This window comes from Abramis brama, assembly GCF_963993115.1.
Source record: "Abramis brama genome assembly, chromosome: 25".
NCBI classification, from domain to species: domain Eukaryota; kingdom Metazoa; phylum Chordata; class Actinopteri; order Cypriniformes; family Leuciscidae; genus Abramis; species Abramis brama.
In genome coordinates, this window is record NC_139987.1 from 19,709,639 (window position 1) to 19,724,913 (window position 15,275).

Sequence of the window (15,275 nt, forward strand, 5' to 3'; positions counted from 1 at the left end):
AACCGGCATGCACTGCTTCAAGTCAGCCGCCGATCGGTCTGCGCAGAGCTGCATGAAGTCGAACAAGCCTAATGAGAGAGTTAGCTTATGTTGAAGTTAGCTAACCATTTAGCAAGCCTAATTTTACAAGAGTTTTATTTATTTTTTGCTGATAACGAGAAAACTATTGGTCGGGCTTTAATTCGTTGCCCTAACATGTAAACCATGTGAGTCTAATGACAAAGAAAGGCATGAATTATGACATTTAAGCAAAACGTATTCATTAAGCCAATTTACCTGGATGGTGGTTTGAGATCACTGCACACAGCAATGACATCACTGAAGAAATCATCCAATCGCAAAGCGGACTGGCTCCGTCTCCACAGCAACGGATGTGGAGGTTCATGGGTAATGCTGGAGTCAACTAATTAAATTAAATTAAATTAAATTAATTTAAATTAAATGTATTTAATTTTAATTTAATTAATATCCAAAACATATCCCCGTTCTCACAATCGAAGGAGAAACAATTTAAACTTATGGTCATATCAGTCGATCAGGCTCTGTAGATTACCGTTAGATGACACACCAAACCAATGGAAAAACGGTATTTCTCAAAAAATAAACAGCAACATTTAGAAACGATAGCCGTAGCAGAACTCTTCAGTCTCGTTAATTGAATAGATTTACTATATTTTCACTGGAAGGAAGGAACCACGGACGATGGTTTACAATGGCGAGAAGCCTACAGAATATAAAGCAATAAAAACAAGGACAAAAAATGTCTGATTAAATGTTGAGTAATGTAGCGCTTAAAGTAAAAATAAATAAATAATGACAAATGAGAAAAAGCAATGCTCCATATTGGCAGAAAGAAAAACGTGGTGCAGACACGAAATGTACTTCCCATTGAAATACATTGGATTGAAAGTCGTGCTGAGTGACACGAAAAAAAGGGGAAATTCATGTTCACGAACACGAATCAATAGATTAAATTTCGTGACTATGACACGAACTGCCGTGAGACTGGGTCTAATCCTGTTAACATGAAATAAGCCTGCTCCCGAGCAGGTTTAAGTTTGCGCACCTGTTGCTATGACAGCAAGTCCAGGATGAGCGTCGAAGAACCAAACAATCCAAGATCATGCCAAATCGCCAACAATCAAATCCAGCTAAGTGAGTTAGCGACGTACGAAGAACGGGCACCTGGTCAACACCATTCCTCCACGTTCAAAACACTAACAAGCTGTTTGTTTAATCAGATGCCTTTCTACATTTTACATTTAGCAACTGTTAATCCAGTAATAGCCTACTGCTTCTGCTTATTTTTTTTTCTAGGAGTTTATAAATCTAAAATTAGGATTCACACTAACTTTGAGGAGACTATCACTACACCACACTACACTACACACTACACCACACTACACTACACTACACTACTCTCCGCTTGTGATACATCTTTTGCAGTTCTCATTGTAAATCATCCGTGAGATTAGTCTCTCTATATCATCTAAACCCTTTTTAAAGTGTTCCATTAAAACACAATCATCCCTTTAGTTACTTTTATGTATTTTGCAACTCACATTTTTAATCATTATCTGTAATTTTACATCAACCTGTATTCATCAATTCACTTATAAAAAAAAAATATTATTATAATTCATAAATCCTTTCCTTCAAAAGGATTCCCTTAAGACTTCAATCTTTTGACCTTGTTTTTAGTTTTCATCTTATTCTTTAGACGAAAACTTTGATATCGTAATTTAAACACTGATCTACTTTCAAACCCACTCCATACTAGAAATTTCTGTTACTTTCACATTTTATCACCCTCTGAGTGGCCATTTACAATTACTGGCTAAATGGCCCTGCTGACCATAATTAAAACACTTTCTGTCATCTGGTGGGTTCATGTGTCAGCAACAGCAACAGACACCTTGCCTATAGTTTGATCATTGAGCTTGCAAATGGCTTCAACTTACTGCACACCATTGAAGCAGTGTGTCCCAATCAGGAATGTAAACAGAGCCACTGATAAGCAGTTCTCTGTATTCTTTTACAGTCCACCAGTGGTGGATTCAATCACAATAGCCAAATCATAATCTTCATCATTATCACTGGCAGCACATTCATTTTCATAAGCTGCACAGAAAATCACTCAACATATTCTAAGGGGTTTTCACAATGTTTCTGTTTAACTTGAATCACATTTGTCCAAGGAAATGATCCCCAACCCATAATTACATTTACTTGCTTTTTGTAATCGTCGGAAGCAATACAAGGCTAAAAATTAAAAAAATTCAGTTTCATTCTTTGTTTAGCCAGTCAAGTTGTTGTTTAAATTTCCAAACAGAATCAAAACCCTGACTACCCATTTTCTTATTAATTTCACATTTCTTTGAAGTCAGAGCTTCAGAGCACAGCTGCTTACAGCGTTTGCTCTCGTGTCTCATGGTTTGTTTCAGGACTGTTCAGGTTATTGATCAAGTTACTTAATTTGTCTGCCATATCTTAGTCACAGTTCAAACTCACCTGAAGTTACTGCAGAAATGGAGGCAGCGGATCCCCTATCTGAGATGGAAGAGATGGAGTAGGTTTGCGGCGCCCTGGACCTTCAATCCAGGGACGTACTCTGCTGGGGTGTTGCCACCAACAATGCCCAGCGGGGCCCCCACAGAGCATGCTTTGCTTGCGCTGTCTGCTCTTGTTAACTTTAAACCTTAATGCTATCAGCGACTTCTTATACTTTTAACTTAGTATATATAATCTTCACTCTCCTCATCGGAGTGAAGCTCTTCACTCGCCTCGTCGGAGTTTACTGTACTGTACCACCATTACTGTAAGGGGTTAACAGTTTAGGACCCAAGGACCAGATGTTTGAAAGAAGACCCAGAGTCAGAATTATAAAAAATTGAAGAAAAGTTTTACTGAAGATAGTTTGCAGTTTCATCAGCAGAAGTCAGCTTCAGGACCCACACAGGAGTTCGTAGGCCGCCCCGCTTACAGTTACAAAGATCACAGCAGTGGATAAATAGGATAAATAGGCAAGCATTGTTACTGCATTCAGATATCAAATACTGACATTAAAGAATACATGAAAATAACATTTCAGTAATCACGCCTGGTAACTTCTATAACGTAACGTTAAGTAAAATCTCCAGAGAAGTCATCCAACTCATTAGATATTTAGAACAAAAAAAAAAATTGATTAATACCTTAATTATAATCACTTACTACATATACATTGAAGCAGCAGTGGATTCCAATCCACCCCCTTCAGATGAGAGTTGAAATTCATCCTCAGTGTGACTGCTGTAATGTTGTTGACAGTATCAGAATATTTTTAATCTCTGGGATTAAATAATTCAGCAGCTGAAAGACGGCATTACCCAGAATTCCGTTCTCTGCTTCCATAACAACCTCCTTTGACAACAGTAAACTAATGTTCATTCCTACTGACTAAATCCCGGTTTGCATTTGTGCCCTGATACTTTTAAAGTGTAAATATTAGAAACATACATTAGGAAAGTTAGATAAACAGTTGGGCGATGGGCAGGGACTATTACGCTATTTTGGAAATAAACCAAAACGCCACTGATGCTGACATAAAGAAGGCGCAAGTTAGGCTACGTTTTGTTTAATTTCTAAGTAGATTTGTTAATATAACGTTATATAAATTCAATTAAAAGCAGATAAACTAGTCAACAATGTGGTTTACGTTCATTCTGAGGAATCATTTGCTAGCAGCAGACTGTTTTTATTCCGGTATAATCAGTATCGGCGGCTCGCGTTGAAGCATCATCCGCGCAGCAGCAGCAGCCACGCGCGCTTCACATTGCTGGCGGAGGCGTTTGACGTGCTGAGCGACCGTGAGTTCACTAGACAAAAACTCATATACATCCACAAAATACAAAAAACCACCTTGCAACAGCACTTGAATATTCGACATAACGTTATAAACGTTTTTTATATTACATTACAACTATTTTGCGACGTGTCTCCCAGCTGTATTTTAAGGTTTTGGTTCCCAGAAAGTTCTGGCAGCCTAGTTTATATTTATAAGAATACAACCTAAAAATAACATTTAGAGAACGTCATGTATCACATAAAAACTTCAATGCTTGTTTGTTATTTAAAAAAAAAGAAGAAAAAAAAGAACGTTCATACAACGTTAAGCTTTGGCTCCCAAACATAACCAAAATGGAACCATCCACTAACGTGTGGGGCATGTTCTGCTTTTGCTGGGATGTACACTATTTCATACTACTATGCTACTGCCACATAGTACACAGTTCAGGCCTCAATTTGTTGTTTCCTGGTAAGTTGGTGATGGCTTTTCTCATGCAATGCAGCTCGTAAAAAGGCCACTTATGATAAGTTTGGAGAGGAGGGTTTAAAAGGAGGAATCCCATCTGAGCTGGGAGCGAATGGCACCTGGTCATCAGGATTTGTCTACCATGCAAATGCAAAACATTCCGACAGTATTTCGGAGGAGATAATCCTTTTGCAGGTAATTTTTATAGTATGATTTTATTTATTTTTTTGTATGATTTTAATTGACATTTTAAAAGACAAGCTGGTTCAATCAATGTTCATAATGCCATGGTGTTTTGAAGAACCCAAGCTCTGATTAGTAATATCTGCTAACTCATTCTCCATAGATTTCTTCACTGGTACTGGCAATGAGGTCAACACAGCTTTTCAGAGCTTGCGTGGGCAAAAAGAAAAGTTACAGGATCCACCAATAGAGACCTTCACCTTGCATTGGAGGACCTTTATTATGGATGCACTAAAAAAAATTAAGATATCCCGTAGGGTAAGTTCTGCAGACAAGGTTAAAGATAAAATCATATGGACTCATGAGAAATGAATTCCATAAATTGATACAGGTCATGAATGAGGATGGACACACATCCAGCATAAAGGACAAAATTTTAACCTTCACCGTAAAAGCAGGATGGAACGATGGGACACGGATCACATTTCCAAAAGAGGGAGACCAGGCATGACAGAACACATTTTTATCACAATTTTGTTTTGTCGTGGTTGTAAATAGATCTTGGTCATAACAGAATTTAATCTTTTTCTCCACAGGGACCAAACAACATCCCAGCAGATATTGTGTTCATCATACGCCAAAACAAAAGCATCTACCACGCTTTGTCCGGCAAAATGATGATCTGTACTACACAGCAAATATTTCTCTTGAGAAGGTGAGAAACATTTGTTTTAGCATAGTTCAGCAGATTTAAATATACGTTTTCACTCTCTAATAGATCATGACCAGAGAGGCGTTCCATCTTTTCCGTCTAGTTTTCATGCTGAATATGTGATGGGGTCTCAATCGGACCAACATGTTAAAAAGGAATAGTTCTACTCTAAATGTAAAATTTTTAAATTGAATTGTCAGTTTAAGTTTCATAAATCTAACTTTATGTCTTTGAATATATGGTAACTCTACAGGCTTTGACTGGTTTCTCAGTAGAAGTTGAGACACTAGATGGCAGGCTTCTCAACATCCCCATTAATGACATTGTGCAGTGAGTAAAACATTTATCTTTTTTAACAAGCACGTTTATATGTTACTCAGCAGAACTCCTGAACAAAGTTCATATTTAAGACAGTTTCATTTTAATTTCTTTGCACTATAGCCCTCAGTACACCAACGTTGTGACCGGGGAGGGAATGCCACTAGCCAACAACCCATCCAAGAGAGGCGACCTGATCATTCGCTTCGTTACACATTTCCCAGAGAAGCTCTCGGCTGAAGAGAAACCGCTTCTAAAACAAGCCCTTTCATCAAAACTAATCCAGACTTCTTAATCTCCTCAGACGCAAAACGATGCTGCCTGCGGGTAAAATCGATTTTAATTCATGGAAATTCCACTGCCATTTTGTAGAAATTAACAGTAAATCAGTAAACTAATGTTCATTCCTACTGACTAAATCCCGGTTTGCATTTGTGCCCTGATACTTTTAAAGTGTAAATATTAGAAACATACATTAGGAAAGTTAGATAAACAGTTGGGCGATGGGCAGGGACTATTACGCTATTTTGGAAATAAACCGAAACGCCACTGATGCTGACATAAAGAAGGCGCAAGTTAGGCTACGTTTTGTTTAATTTCTAAGTAGATTTGTTAATATAACGTTATATAAATTCAATTAAAAGCAGATAAACTAGTCAACAATGTGGTTTACGTTCATTCTGAGGAATCATTTGCTAGCAGCAGACTGTTTTTATTCCGGTATAATCAGTATCGGCGGCTCGCGTTGAAGCATCATCCGCGCAGCAGCAGCCACGCGCGCTTCACATTGCTCGCGGAGGCGTTTGACGTGCTGAGCGACCATGAGTTCACTAGACAAAAACTCATATACATCCACAAAATACAAAAAACCACCTTGCAACAGCACTTGAATATTCGACATAACGTTATTAAACGTTTTTTATATTACATTACAACTATTTTGCGACGTGTCTCCCAGCTGTATTTTAAGGTTTTGGTTCCCAGAAAGTTCTGGCAGCCTAGTTTATATTTATAAGAATACAACCTAAAAATAACATTTAGAGAACGTCATGTATCACATAAAAACTTCAATGCTTGTTTGTTATTTAAAAAAAAAGAAAAAAAAAAAGAACGTTCATACAACGTTAAGCTTTGGCTCCCAAACATAACCAAAATGGAACCATCCACTAACGTGTGGGGCATGTTCTGCTTTTGCTGGGATGTACACTATTTCATACTACTATGCTACTGCCACATAGTACACAGTTCAGGCCTCAATTTGTTGTTTCCTGGTAAGTTGGTGATGGCTTTTCTCATGCAATGCAGCTCGTAAAAAGGCCACTTATGATAAGTTTGGAGAGGAGGGTTTAAAAGGAGGAATCCCATCTGAGCTGGGAGCGAATGGCACCTGGTCGTCAGGATTTGTCTACCATGCAAATGCAAAACATTCCGACAGTATTTCATAGGAGATAATCCTTTTGCAGATAATTTTTATAGTATGATTTTATTTATTTTTTTGTATGATTTTAATTGACATTTTAAAAGACAAGCTGGTTCAATCAATGTTCATAATGCCATGGTGTTTTGAAGAACCCAAGCTCTGATTAGTAATATCTGCTAACTCATTCTCCATAGATTTCTTCACTGGTACTGGCAATGAGGTCAACACAGCTTTTCAGAGCTTGCGTGGGCAAAAAGAAAAGTTACAGGATCCACCAATAGAGACCTTCACCTTGCATTGGAGGACCTTTATTATGGATGCACTAAAAAAATTAAGATATCCCGTAGGGTAAGTTCTGCAGACAAGGTTAAAGATAAAATCATATGGACTCATGAGAAATGAATTCCATAAATTGCTACAGGTCATGAATGAGGATGGACACACATCCAGCATAAGAGACAAAATTTTAACTTTCACTCTAAAAGCAGGATGGAACGAAGGGACACGGATCACGTTTCCAAAAGAGGGAGACCAGGCAAATAGATCTTGGTCATAACAGAATTTAATCTTTTTCTCCACAGGGACCAAACAACATCCCAGCAGATATTGTGTTCATCATACGCCAAAACAAAAGCATCTACCACGCTTTGTCCGCCAAAATGATGATCTGTACTACACAGTAGGCTTGGCACGATAGTCGGTGTTACCGGTGTTACACGGTGTTCAGTCGCAACACAGGTTTCATCACTTGCCCACCGCAGCACCGCAAAAAATTTTTTTTAAAGCAATTACGCAGTATCCGTATTTTCTGTCACCAGTTGACTAGCGTTGTATGATCACGCTCAACCATTCAAGCGCGACAAAACAAGAGACCGCGCTGTAATAAGTCCTGCCTATTACACACGCACGCACGCACACGGAAAAGACACGCGTCAGTATCGAGTTCTCTTTTCGGCCTTGAACAAAACATAACACACACACAAATTATGCCAAAATGTCCATTTTGTCGAGTGTCCTCATAAGAGCAAATGATTTAAATAATATCATAAATGAATGTAGAGATTTGTGAGAAAATGGGACGCGTGTCAGATGGAGTGTCATTAATGTTAATCAAAGAACAAAGGTAAGAGAGTAAATTACTCACTCTCAGACCCGGCGACAGGAGGATTAGTATACCGGTAGCCTAATAATCATGAATGAACTCCCTTGTGCGTATGAATGAATCTTTTAACACATCTCCGGCGAACGGCTTCTTCACGCAAAATAAAAACTCTTCATAAAGCGCAGTGAAACTCATGTGGCATTTCCTGATGGAACGAGGTTGTTCGTTAACTTCATTTTATACGTGCAATTCACACGAGCTCTAAACGAATGCGAGACTGCTGCGATTAGTCAAACTTTATTAATGAAACAAAATCAGAGGGAATAGTTTCTTTAATGTATTTTTTATTTAATTTTTTACCGGTTGGCCGGTCACACGGCTTTCATAGTTTTCAGTTAGGCTAGTGCGGAGACCAGGGCCGGGTTTCCCGATGCATCTTAGCTCTTAAGAGCGTTCTCTATGTGCAAGGTTACGCGTTCGTGCTACTTAGAAGTCGCTGTCCATTCGCGAAGTGTTGAAATATAACCTAAATAGAGGACACTGACAACGCGCTGAAAGACAGGACCAAGCAGGTAATATTTAATATGAAACAAAGTCTCAACTTTCAAATTTGGTCAGTCAAACAAAAATAAAATACGCCAACCGTTTTTTGGCTCTTTAGATCAAGTAGCACTAATAGAGAGATACAGCCACGATCGGATGATAGGAGCAAATCATTTGTGACTCTAACGGGAGCTGTCTCGGTACTATGGTACGGTCTAAATCCAGACTGGAAATCCTCACAGATATCATTTCTTTCAATAAAGGAACACAGTTGTGAGGATACTGCTTTTTCTAATATCTTTGACAGAAAAGGTAGATTCGAGATCGGCCTGTAATTGACTAATTCTGTAGGATCAAGTTGCGTTTTTTTAACAAGCGGTTTAATCATAGCCAGCTTAAAGTTTTTTGGTACGTATCCTAGAGACAAAGATCAATTAATGATATTAAGAAGAGGATCTGGAAGCATCTCTTTCAGTAGCTTAGTCGGTATAGGGTCTAACATACATGTTGTAGATTTAGATGATTTAACGAGTTTAGTAAATTCTTCCTCTCCTATAGCAACGAATTAATCAAAGTTTTCCTCAGGGAGACTTAAATGCACTCCCTGATGCAATACTGTAGTAGACGGTTGCATAGTTATAATTTTGTCCCTGATATTATCAATCTTGTGTGTGTGAATAAGTGAAGAAGTTCATAAAGTCATTACTGCTGTGTTGCTTGGAAACTTCGGTGCTTGAAGCTTTCTTTTTCGTTAGTTTAGCCACTGTTTCAAATAAATACCTAGGATTATGTTTATTTTCTTCTAATAGGGTTGAAAAATAAGCAGATCTAGCAGCTTTTAAAGCCTCTCTGTAAGCAATAAAGCCTCTCTCTTTCCATGAAATGCGAAATACCTCTAGTTTTGTTTTCTTCCAGTTGCGCTCCATTTTTCTGGCTGCTCAACCACAGAACAGCTGGGTGAGTTTGGTATTGGCTTATTGGATACAGTAAATGCAGACTGTCAACTTCTTTTCAATAGGCTACTATTTCATCACCCAAAACACTCCCACTCTCTGCTGTATATTCATAACCAATTATTTCAAAACCAACAACCAAGCCACATAAACAATGCTATTGGCACTAGTCTACATTGCAGACATGTCTCTTAATGCACATAACTTTTCACCTTTTTGCACAATCTTGAAAAAGGTACTACTGTTGAAATTCTCAGATCAAGCAAACTTCAACGCACCCTTATCCACTACCTGCTAACGTTAGTGAGCCGCACCCGAGCAAGCACACTTCGCAGTTCCTCCGGAAATGCATTTTTCTAGTTAATAAAGCAATCTTTAGTGGCAGAAGTAATAGGTCTAACATATTTGAAACAGTCGGCTTTGCAGCCTTGGCTAAATGTAATTTACATGAGACTAGATAATGATCTGAGATGTCATCGCTCTGCTGCAGAATTTCAACGGCATCAACATTTATTCCATGTGATAATATTAGATCTAGAGTATGATTACGACGATGAGTAGGTCCTGACACGAGTTGTCTAACTCCAATTGAGTTTAAAATGTCTTTAAATGCCAAACCCAATGCATCTTTTTCATTATCGATGTGTATATTAAAATCACCAACAATTAGTATTTTATCTGCAGTCAATATTAATTCTGATAGAAAGTCCGCAAATTCTTTGATAAAATCTTTATGGTGCCCTGGTGGCCTGTATACAGTAGCCAGCACAAATCTCAAACGTGATTTATCATTTATACTATATATTTTTACATTAAGCACCAACACTTCATAAGAAGTATATTTAAAATATTATATTTTAAATATATTTCTTAGTGGTTTTGAAAATATTTAGGGGTTCAAGCACGAAGTGCTGAAACCCTATTGTAATTGTACCGATTTTTATTATTATTTTTCTTTATTATTATTTATCTGCCGTAAAACGCATCGTGCAGCCCAAACCGTAAGAGCTGGAACGTTGAAACTTTGCTAGATGGTAGTACAAAAATCGATGAGAGGTTATCAAATTATGACCCCGATTGGCCCATAGGTGGCGCTATAGCAACCAAAAGCGCGAAACTGCTCAGAACTCCTAGACCGTATGTCGTAGACTCAAGTGTCTTATATCATTGGAAAGCTGGACGCCTGACGAACAAAACATATATCTCCGATTTCATTTCCGCCATGATAGATTTTCCGCCATTTTGAATTTTGTCAAAAACCTACTTTTGCGAACTAGTCCTAGGTTTTTCGCCCGATCGGAACCAAACCAGTGCAGAAATGTTCTCTAGAGTCTGAATATCAATAATTATCGAAATTTCGATTCACGGACGCTAAGGGGCGCCAAAACGTACGTTGTGGGAGGGGCCTATTTTACTAAAATGGCTATAACTCCAGAAGTAAATGAGGTATCTTCACCAAACTTGGTACACATATGTAAGAGGTCAATCTGAGGTCACAGTAAAAAAAACGCGGCGATTGGCCACATGGTGGCGCTATAACATGAAAAAAACATAAAACAGGCTATAACCACCTGACCGTTAGTCCGATTGACTTGAAAATTGGTATGCAGTGTCTTGGTCCAAGGTGTCATGTATGTCTATGAGGACATTGGTGTATCTCAAAAAACATGGCCGCCATCGGCCAATGAAGTTTGAGCACCTATTAGACAAGGTTAACGGAGGCCGATCGGAACAAAACCTGATGGGCATGTTCATCTCATGGCCCTAAAGGTCTGTAAGAATTTTGAAAGAAATCGGCCACTAGTTGGCGCTAACGAGTTTTACGGCTCTGTAATCACGTGGTGTTACAAATATCCACACAATATGCATATCATTTGATAGATCTGCTCATGTTGAACAACTTTGCCTCAAGAACCATTGCTGTCAATCAAACCGTTCATTATTCGCGAATATGTTAAAAACCTACTTTTGCGAACTAGTCCTAGGTTTTTCGCCCGATCGGAACCAGACCAGTCTAGGACAATTCTATGGACTCTCTAGATCAATAATTATCAAAACAAAGTTGAACTTTTGCATTTTTCGCATGGCTATAATTGGGTCATAAAGAAAAGGGGAGTGGCAAAATACAATAAAAAGCCTATAAATCCTAAACGAAAACTCAGAACTTCACGAAAATTGGTGAGAATATGTGCCATAAAATTTCATGGAGATCGGACCATAGGTGGCGCTATAACTGTCAAAAAGCTTTGAAAACCATACATTTCCTATGTTAAATGGCCTGTATTGGCTGTAAATGGTCTTTTCCATTACATATGTCAGTGGTTAAATGCTTGCTAAATAAAACTAAATGTCTTTTGATGCTTGTGTGCTTAAAGGCCTTAAATGCTTGAACCCCGATAAATGCTGCTTGCAGCTTTAATTCTATAAATTACTGCAACACCACCCCCTTTGCGTTTCAGACGAGGCTCATGTTTATAACAGTAATCTTGCGGGGTGGACTCATTTAGAGTAATGTAATAGTTTTGTTTTAGCCAGGTTTCTGTCAAACACAGCACATCTAGGTTATTATCTGAAATCATATCAACAATGAGTGCTTTTGAAGTAAGTGATCGAATATTCAGCAGACCAAGCTTTATCATTTGCTCATCTGTATTATAGCTGTTTTTTATTTGTTGAACATCAATTAAAAATCCACTTACGTTAAAAATCCACTTTTTACGGCGTTGTTCTGTGAGCTTTTTACATTTCTCACCTTTATGAGTGACAGTATTCGGTACTCTATAAAACCCTTTCCCTTTTCTCAATTATAATGATTGGAGCAGCCGTAAACTACACAAAACATTGGCATTTTTTCAGACGGCAGATCCTCAGCTATTTCACTTCCTGCCCTCCATCTGAATTTCGCACTCTCGCGATGCAGCAGCGTGACGTCACGTGAAACCAACCTATTCTGGGTAATGCCGTCTTTCATTAAACAGCTGCTGAATCATTTAATCCCAGAGATTAAAAATATTCTGATACTGTCAACAACATTACAGCAGTCACACTGAGGATGAATTTCAACTCTCCTCATACTCCAGTGCATTCACATCAACTTGACTTTATGCCTCCACATCCCCCCGACTAACTGCAAGCTTCTCCTCCTGTCTATACGGTAATTTCCAGAGTCGCGTGGTTATGGCGCAATCGTTAGCCTACTTTTACAAAAACTGTTTTTACGGGTCCATAACGTAAGATACAAGGTAATGGAGCCTTTTATACATTGTTGTGTTTCTTTAGAAATAAACAATGGACAAATGGAGTCTTTAAACACCTCAGATGTAAAGTTATTCGCTGTCAAATTGACGCGAAAATGAATGGGAGTCAATGGGATGCTAACAGCAGGTGAAGGCTTGTTAGCCTATGGCGGCTCCCGGGGGTGGTACGGAATTCCAGCGCTGGATTGACCCCCTGCAACAGAGCGACACGCAGCACGAAACATAAACTGTTCCAGCCAATAACCGACAAGAATGATTTGGGGTGGGGTTTGAGGGGTTAGTGCTCGGATGAGGAGAAGGGAGGGTCTAGCTAGCCTCCGTTTTGTTTGATAATAATTCAAACATCAACAAGAGGTTACGCCAACCGAGATAGCTTATAGCACCTTTAAAGTCCGCGTGAACCAGAAGTTGCAAATGACTTCTTCAGTGTTGTGACGTATTTCCAAGTGAAATGGAATATTGAACAGAGGGCAGGGTTTTAGTGTCAGCGCTCCTCCTCTCGGTTTGAGGGGAGTGGTTAAGCATTTTTCAACCCAAGTCATCAAGCCTATGTCATCAGAAAAGGAGCGCCATTTCAGACCGGAAGTAACTTTTCAGACTTTGATTAAAGATTACGACAGCAAACAATTTTTTTCTGTTATGCCATTTTTTTACTTTTACACTGAATGTTTGCTGCTTCAATCCAGATGAGTAGGCTATTGACTGTATAGGGTAAATTTAGTATAGGGTGTGAAAATTGTACAGCTGTGGTATTTGTGTGAATTCTGTATAGAAGATGTGTAGATTTTTGATACGGCGTGTGGATTTTGTAAGAGGTAAAGGAATTTCAATGGGGTGTGAATTTTTTTCTAAAATTGTATGATGTTTTTGTTGAGTTATTATTACACAATACTTTTTCTGACCTTTTTGAATCTTGCCCCTGGCCCTGACAAATAACCCAAATTACAAAAAAAACCTAACACTAAAACTAATAAAAACTAAACAAACTAAGCATTTTCAAAAAATAAAAACTAAGCAAACTCACTTTAAAAACTAATTAAAACTAAACTGAATTTGAAAACAAAAAGTCAAAACAAAATAAAAATAAAAAATAATGAAAAATGCAAAATGCAAAACTATAATAACCCTGCACAGCATACACCAGGTAGAAAATGTCTGTCATGGAAAAACACACTATTTCATTTGAAAAACATTTTTAAATAATACATTAATTATTAATTTTTGCAATAAGCCCCTCAAGCTCAGGTCTTGTTTTGAACCGGGCTTGATAATCTGCTTCGTTGTGCTGAAAAGCAAAGAACAAAACACACACACACACACACACACACACAACAACAACAACAACAACACAAATGAAGCCCATAACAGTTGATAATAATAGTTTCATAAATGCAGCCAGACATATTAATATAAGAGCAGTATCAATGTCAATGATTATGAAGTGTAATTTTCTGACCTGCTTTACACAGAGTTGCACTCCCTCAGGCTGGTTCTTCAGAAGAACTTCCGCAAGAATGGGAAAAAGTGTTGCCTTCATTTCACTGATCTAAATGCACATCACCAATAAATCAGTTATAGGCTACAGGACACCTATCATAATTACATGCAATCATAAAATTAGATAATTTATTCATACAACCAACCATATGTTGCATTCACTCTACCTGAACAACACGCTCATGGGTTTTCAGGACTCCATCTACATACATCTTTGTGCCTTGCTCCTGCATCACCATGACCTCTGTGCTTTTCGTAGGCAGGGCAAAGCTTTAAAACACAAATAAGAGAGAATTATTTTCACTGTTACCTTACAATAATTCACAAAATGTTAAATGTATTGTTAATCATGACACATTTTATATTAAAAACAGCATGATTTTGAGAATAGCCTATGTCTTGGTTTGTGTGCAAAGTGATTTTTAAATAACAGTATAATATATAATAAAATATCTCTCTCTTTCCCACCATTCATCGACTTTGATGTCCAAGTGACTGCAGAGATTGTGGATGTACTGGGAATAATGTTCCACTAGAGTCATGTCATAACCGGAAACACACACATTAAGCACGCCAAACTCTGTGGCTGTCGCTGCTTTGATCTGCTTTGCCTGAATTTTGTCCTTCTTCTTCTTTGGCTGAATGAAAATAATTTAGCATATTCTATTAACTGGCAGTGAAAACTTTTTACACTGATGATGTACAAAACTAGGTCTTACCGATGCTTTTGGAAGAAGATGTCTGTATCTTCCGATACCATGTGTGGGCATTGATCTATACTGTCTGTTAGTCAGCAAAACACCTGGTTAGACACACACAAAAAATTTTTTTTTTATTATTATCAGTTAACAATTATATTTGAACACTGGTGTGTAATAAAAAAAAAGAATGCTTATGATTATTATTATTATTTATGGTCTATGATTACTCTTTTCAAAAATATTTTCCATTTATCAATCAATTTATGAATCTAAATGATCCATTATATATTTTCAT

General features: G+C 37.9%; 2 protein-coding genes and 1 pseudogene across 4 annotated transcripts in view; 2 read left to right on the top strand and 1 right to left on the bottom strand.

The window, feature by feature from the left end:
• Nucleotides 1-2,874: 2,874 nt before the first annotated feature.
• mrpl48 (mitochondrial ribosomal protein L48) overlaps nt 2,875-15,275 on the bottom strand; it is a 32,434-nt gene continuing 20,033 nt past the window's right edge. For both annotated transcript variants that reach the window (XM_084105574.1, XM_084105573.1), the window contains 5 exons: nt 14,999-15,081; nt 14,748-14,917; nt 14,447-14,549; nt 14,239-14,328; nt 2,875-14,067 (listed from right to left, as the gene is read on the bottom strand). In XM_084105574.1, coding sequence (XP_083961700.1) covers nt 13,990-14,067; nt 14,239-14,328; nt 14,447-14,549; nt 14,748-14,917; nt 14,999-15,081 — 524 coding nt within the window. In that variant the 3' untranslated portion in view covers nt 2,875-13,989. The remainder of the gene's footprint in view (nt 14,068-14,238; nt 14,329-14,446; nt 14,550-14,747; nt 14,918-14,998; nt 15,082-15,275) is intronic.
• LOC311076894 (dnaJ homolog subfamily B member 13-like) lies at nt 3,528-5,802 on the top strand (annotated as a pseudogene). Its single transcript, XR_014609554.1, has 8 exons — nt 3,528-3,596; nt 3,755-3,848; nt 4,332-4,489; nt 4,641-4,795; nt 4,869-4,982; nt 5,052-5,192; nt 5,443-5,519; nt 5,631-5,802. The product of XR_014609554.1 is annotated as a dnaJ homolog subfamily B member 13-like (transcript).
• LOC311076895 (uncharacterized protein) lies at nt 6,011-7,483 on the top strand (the record flags this gene model as incomplete). The annotated part of the gene is made up of 2 exons (XM_084105410.1): nt 6,011-6,097; nt 7,289-7,483. The coding sequence occupies 2 exons, from the start codon at nt 6,011-6,013 to the stop codon at nt 7,481-7,483; spliced, it is 282 nt and encodes a 93-aa protein (XP_083961536.1).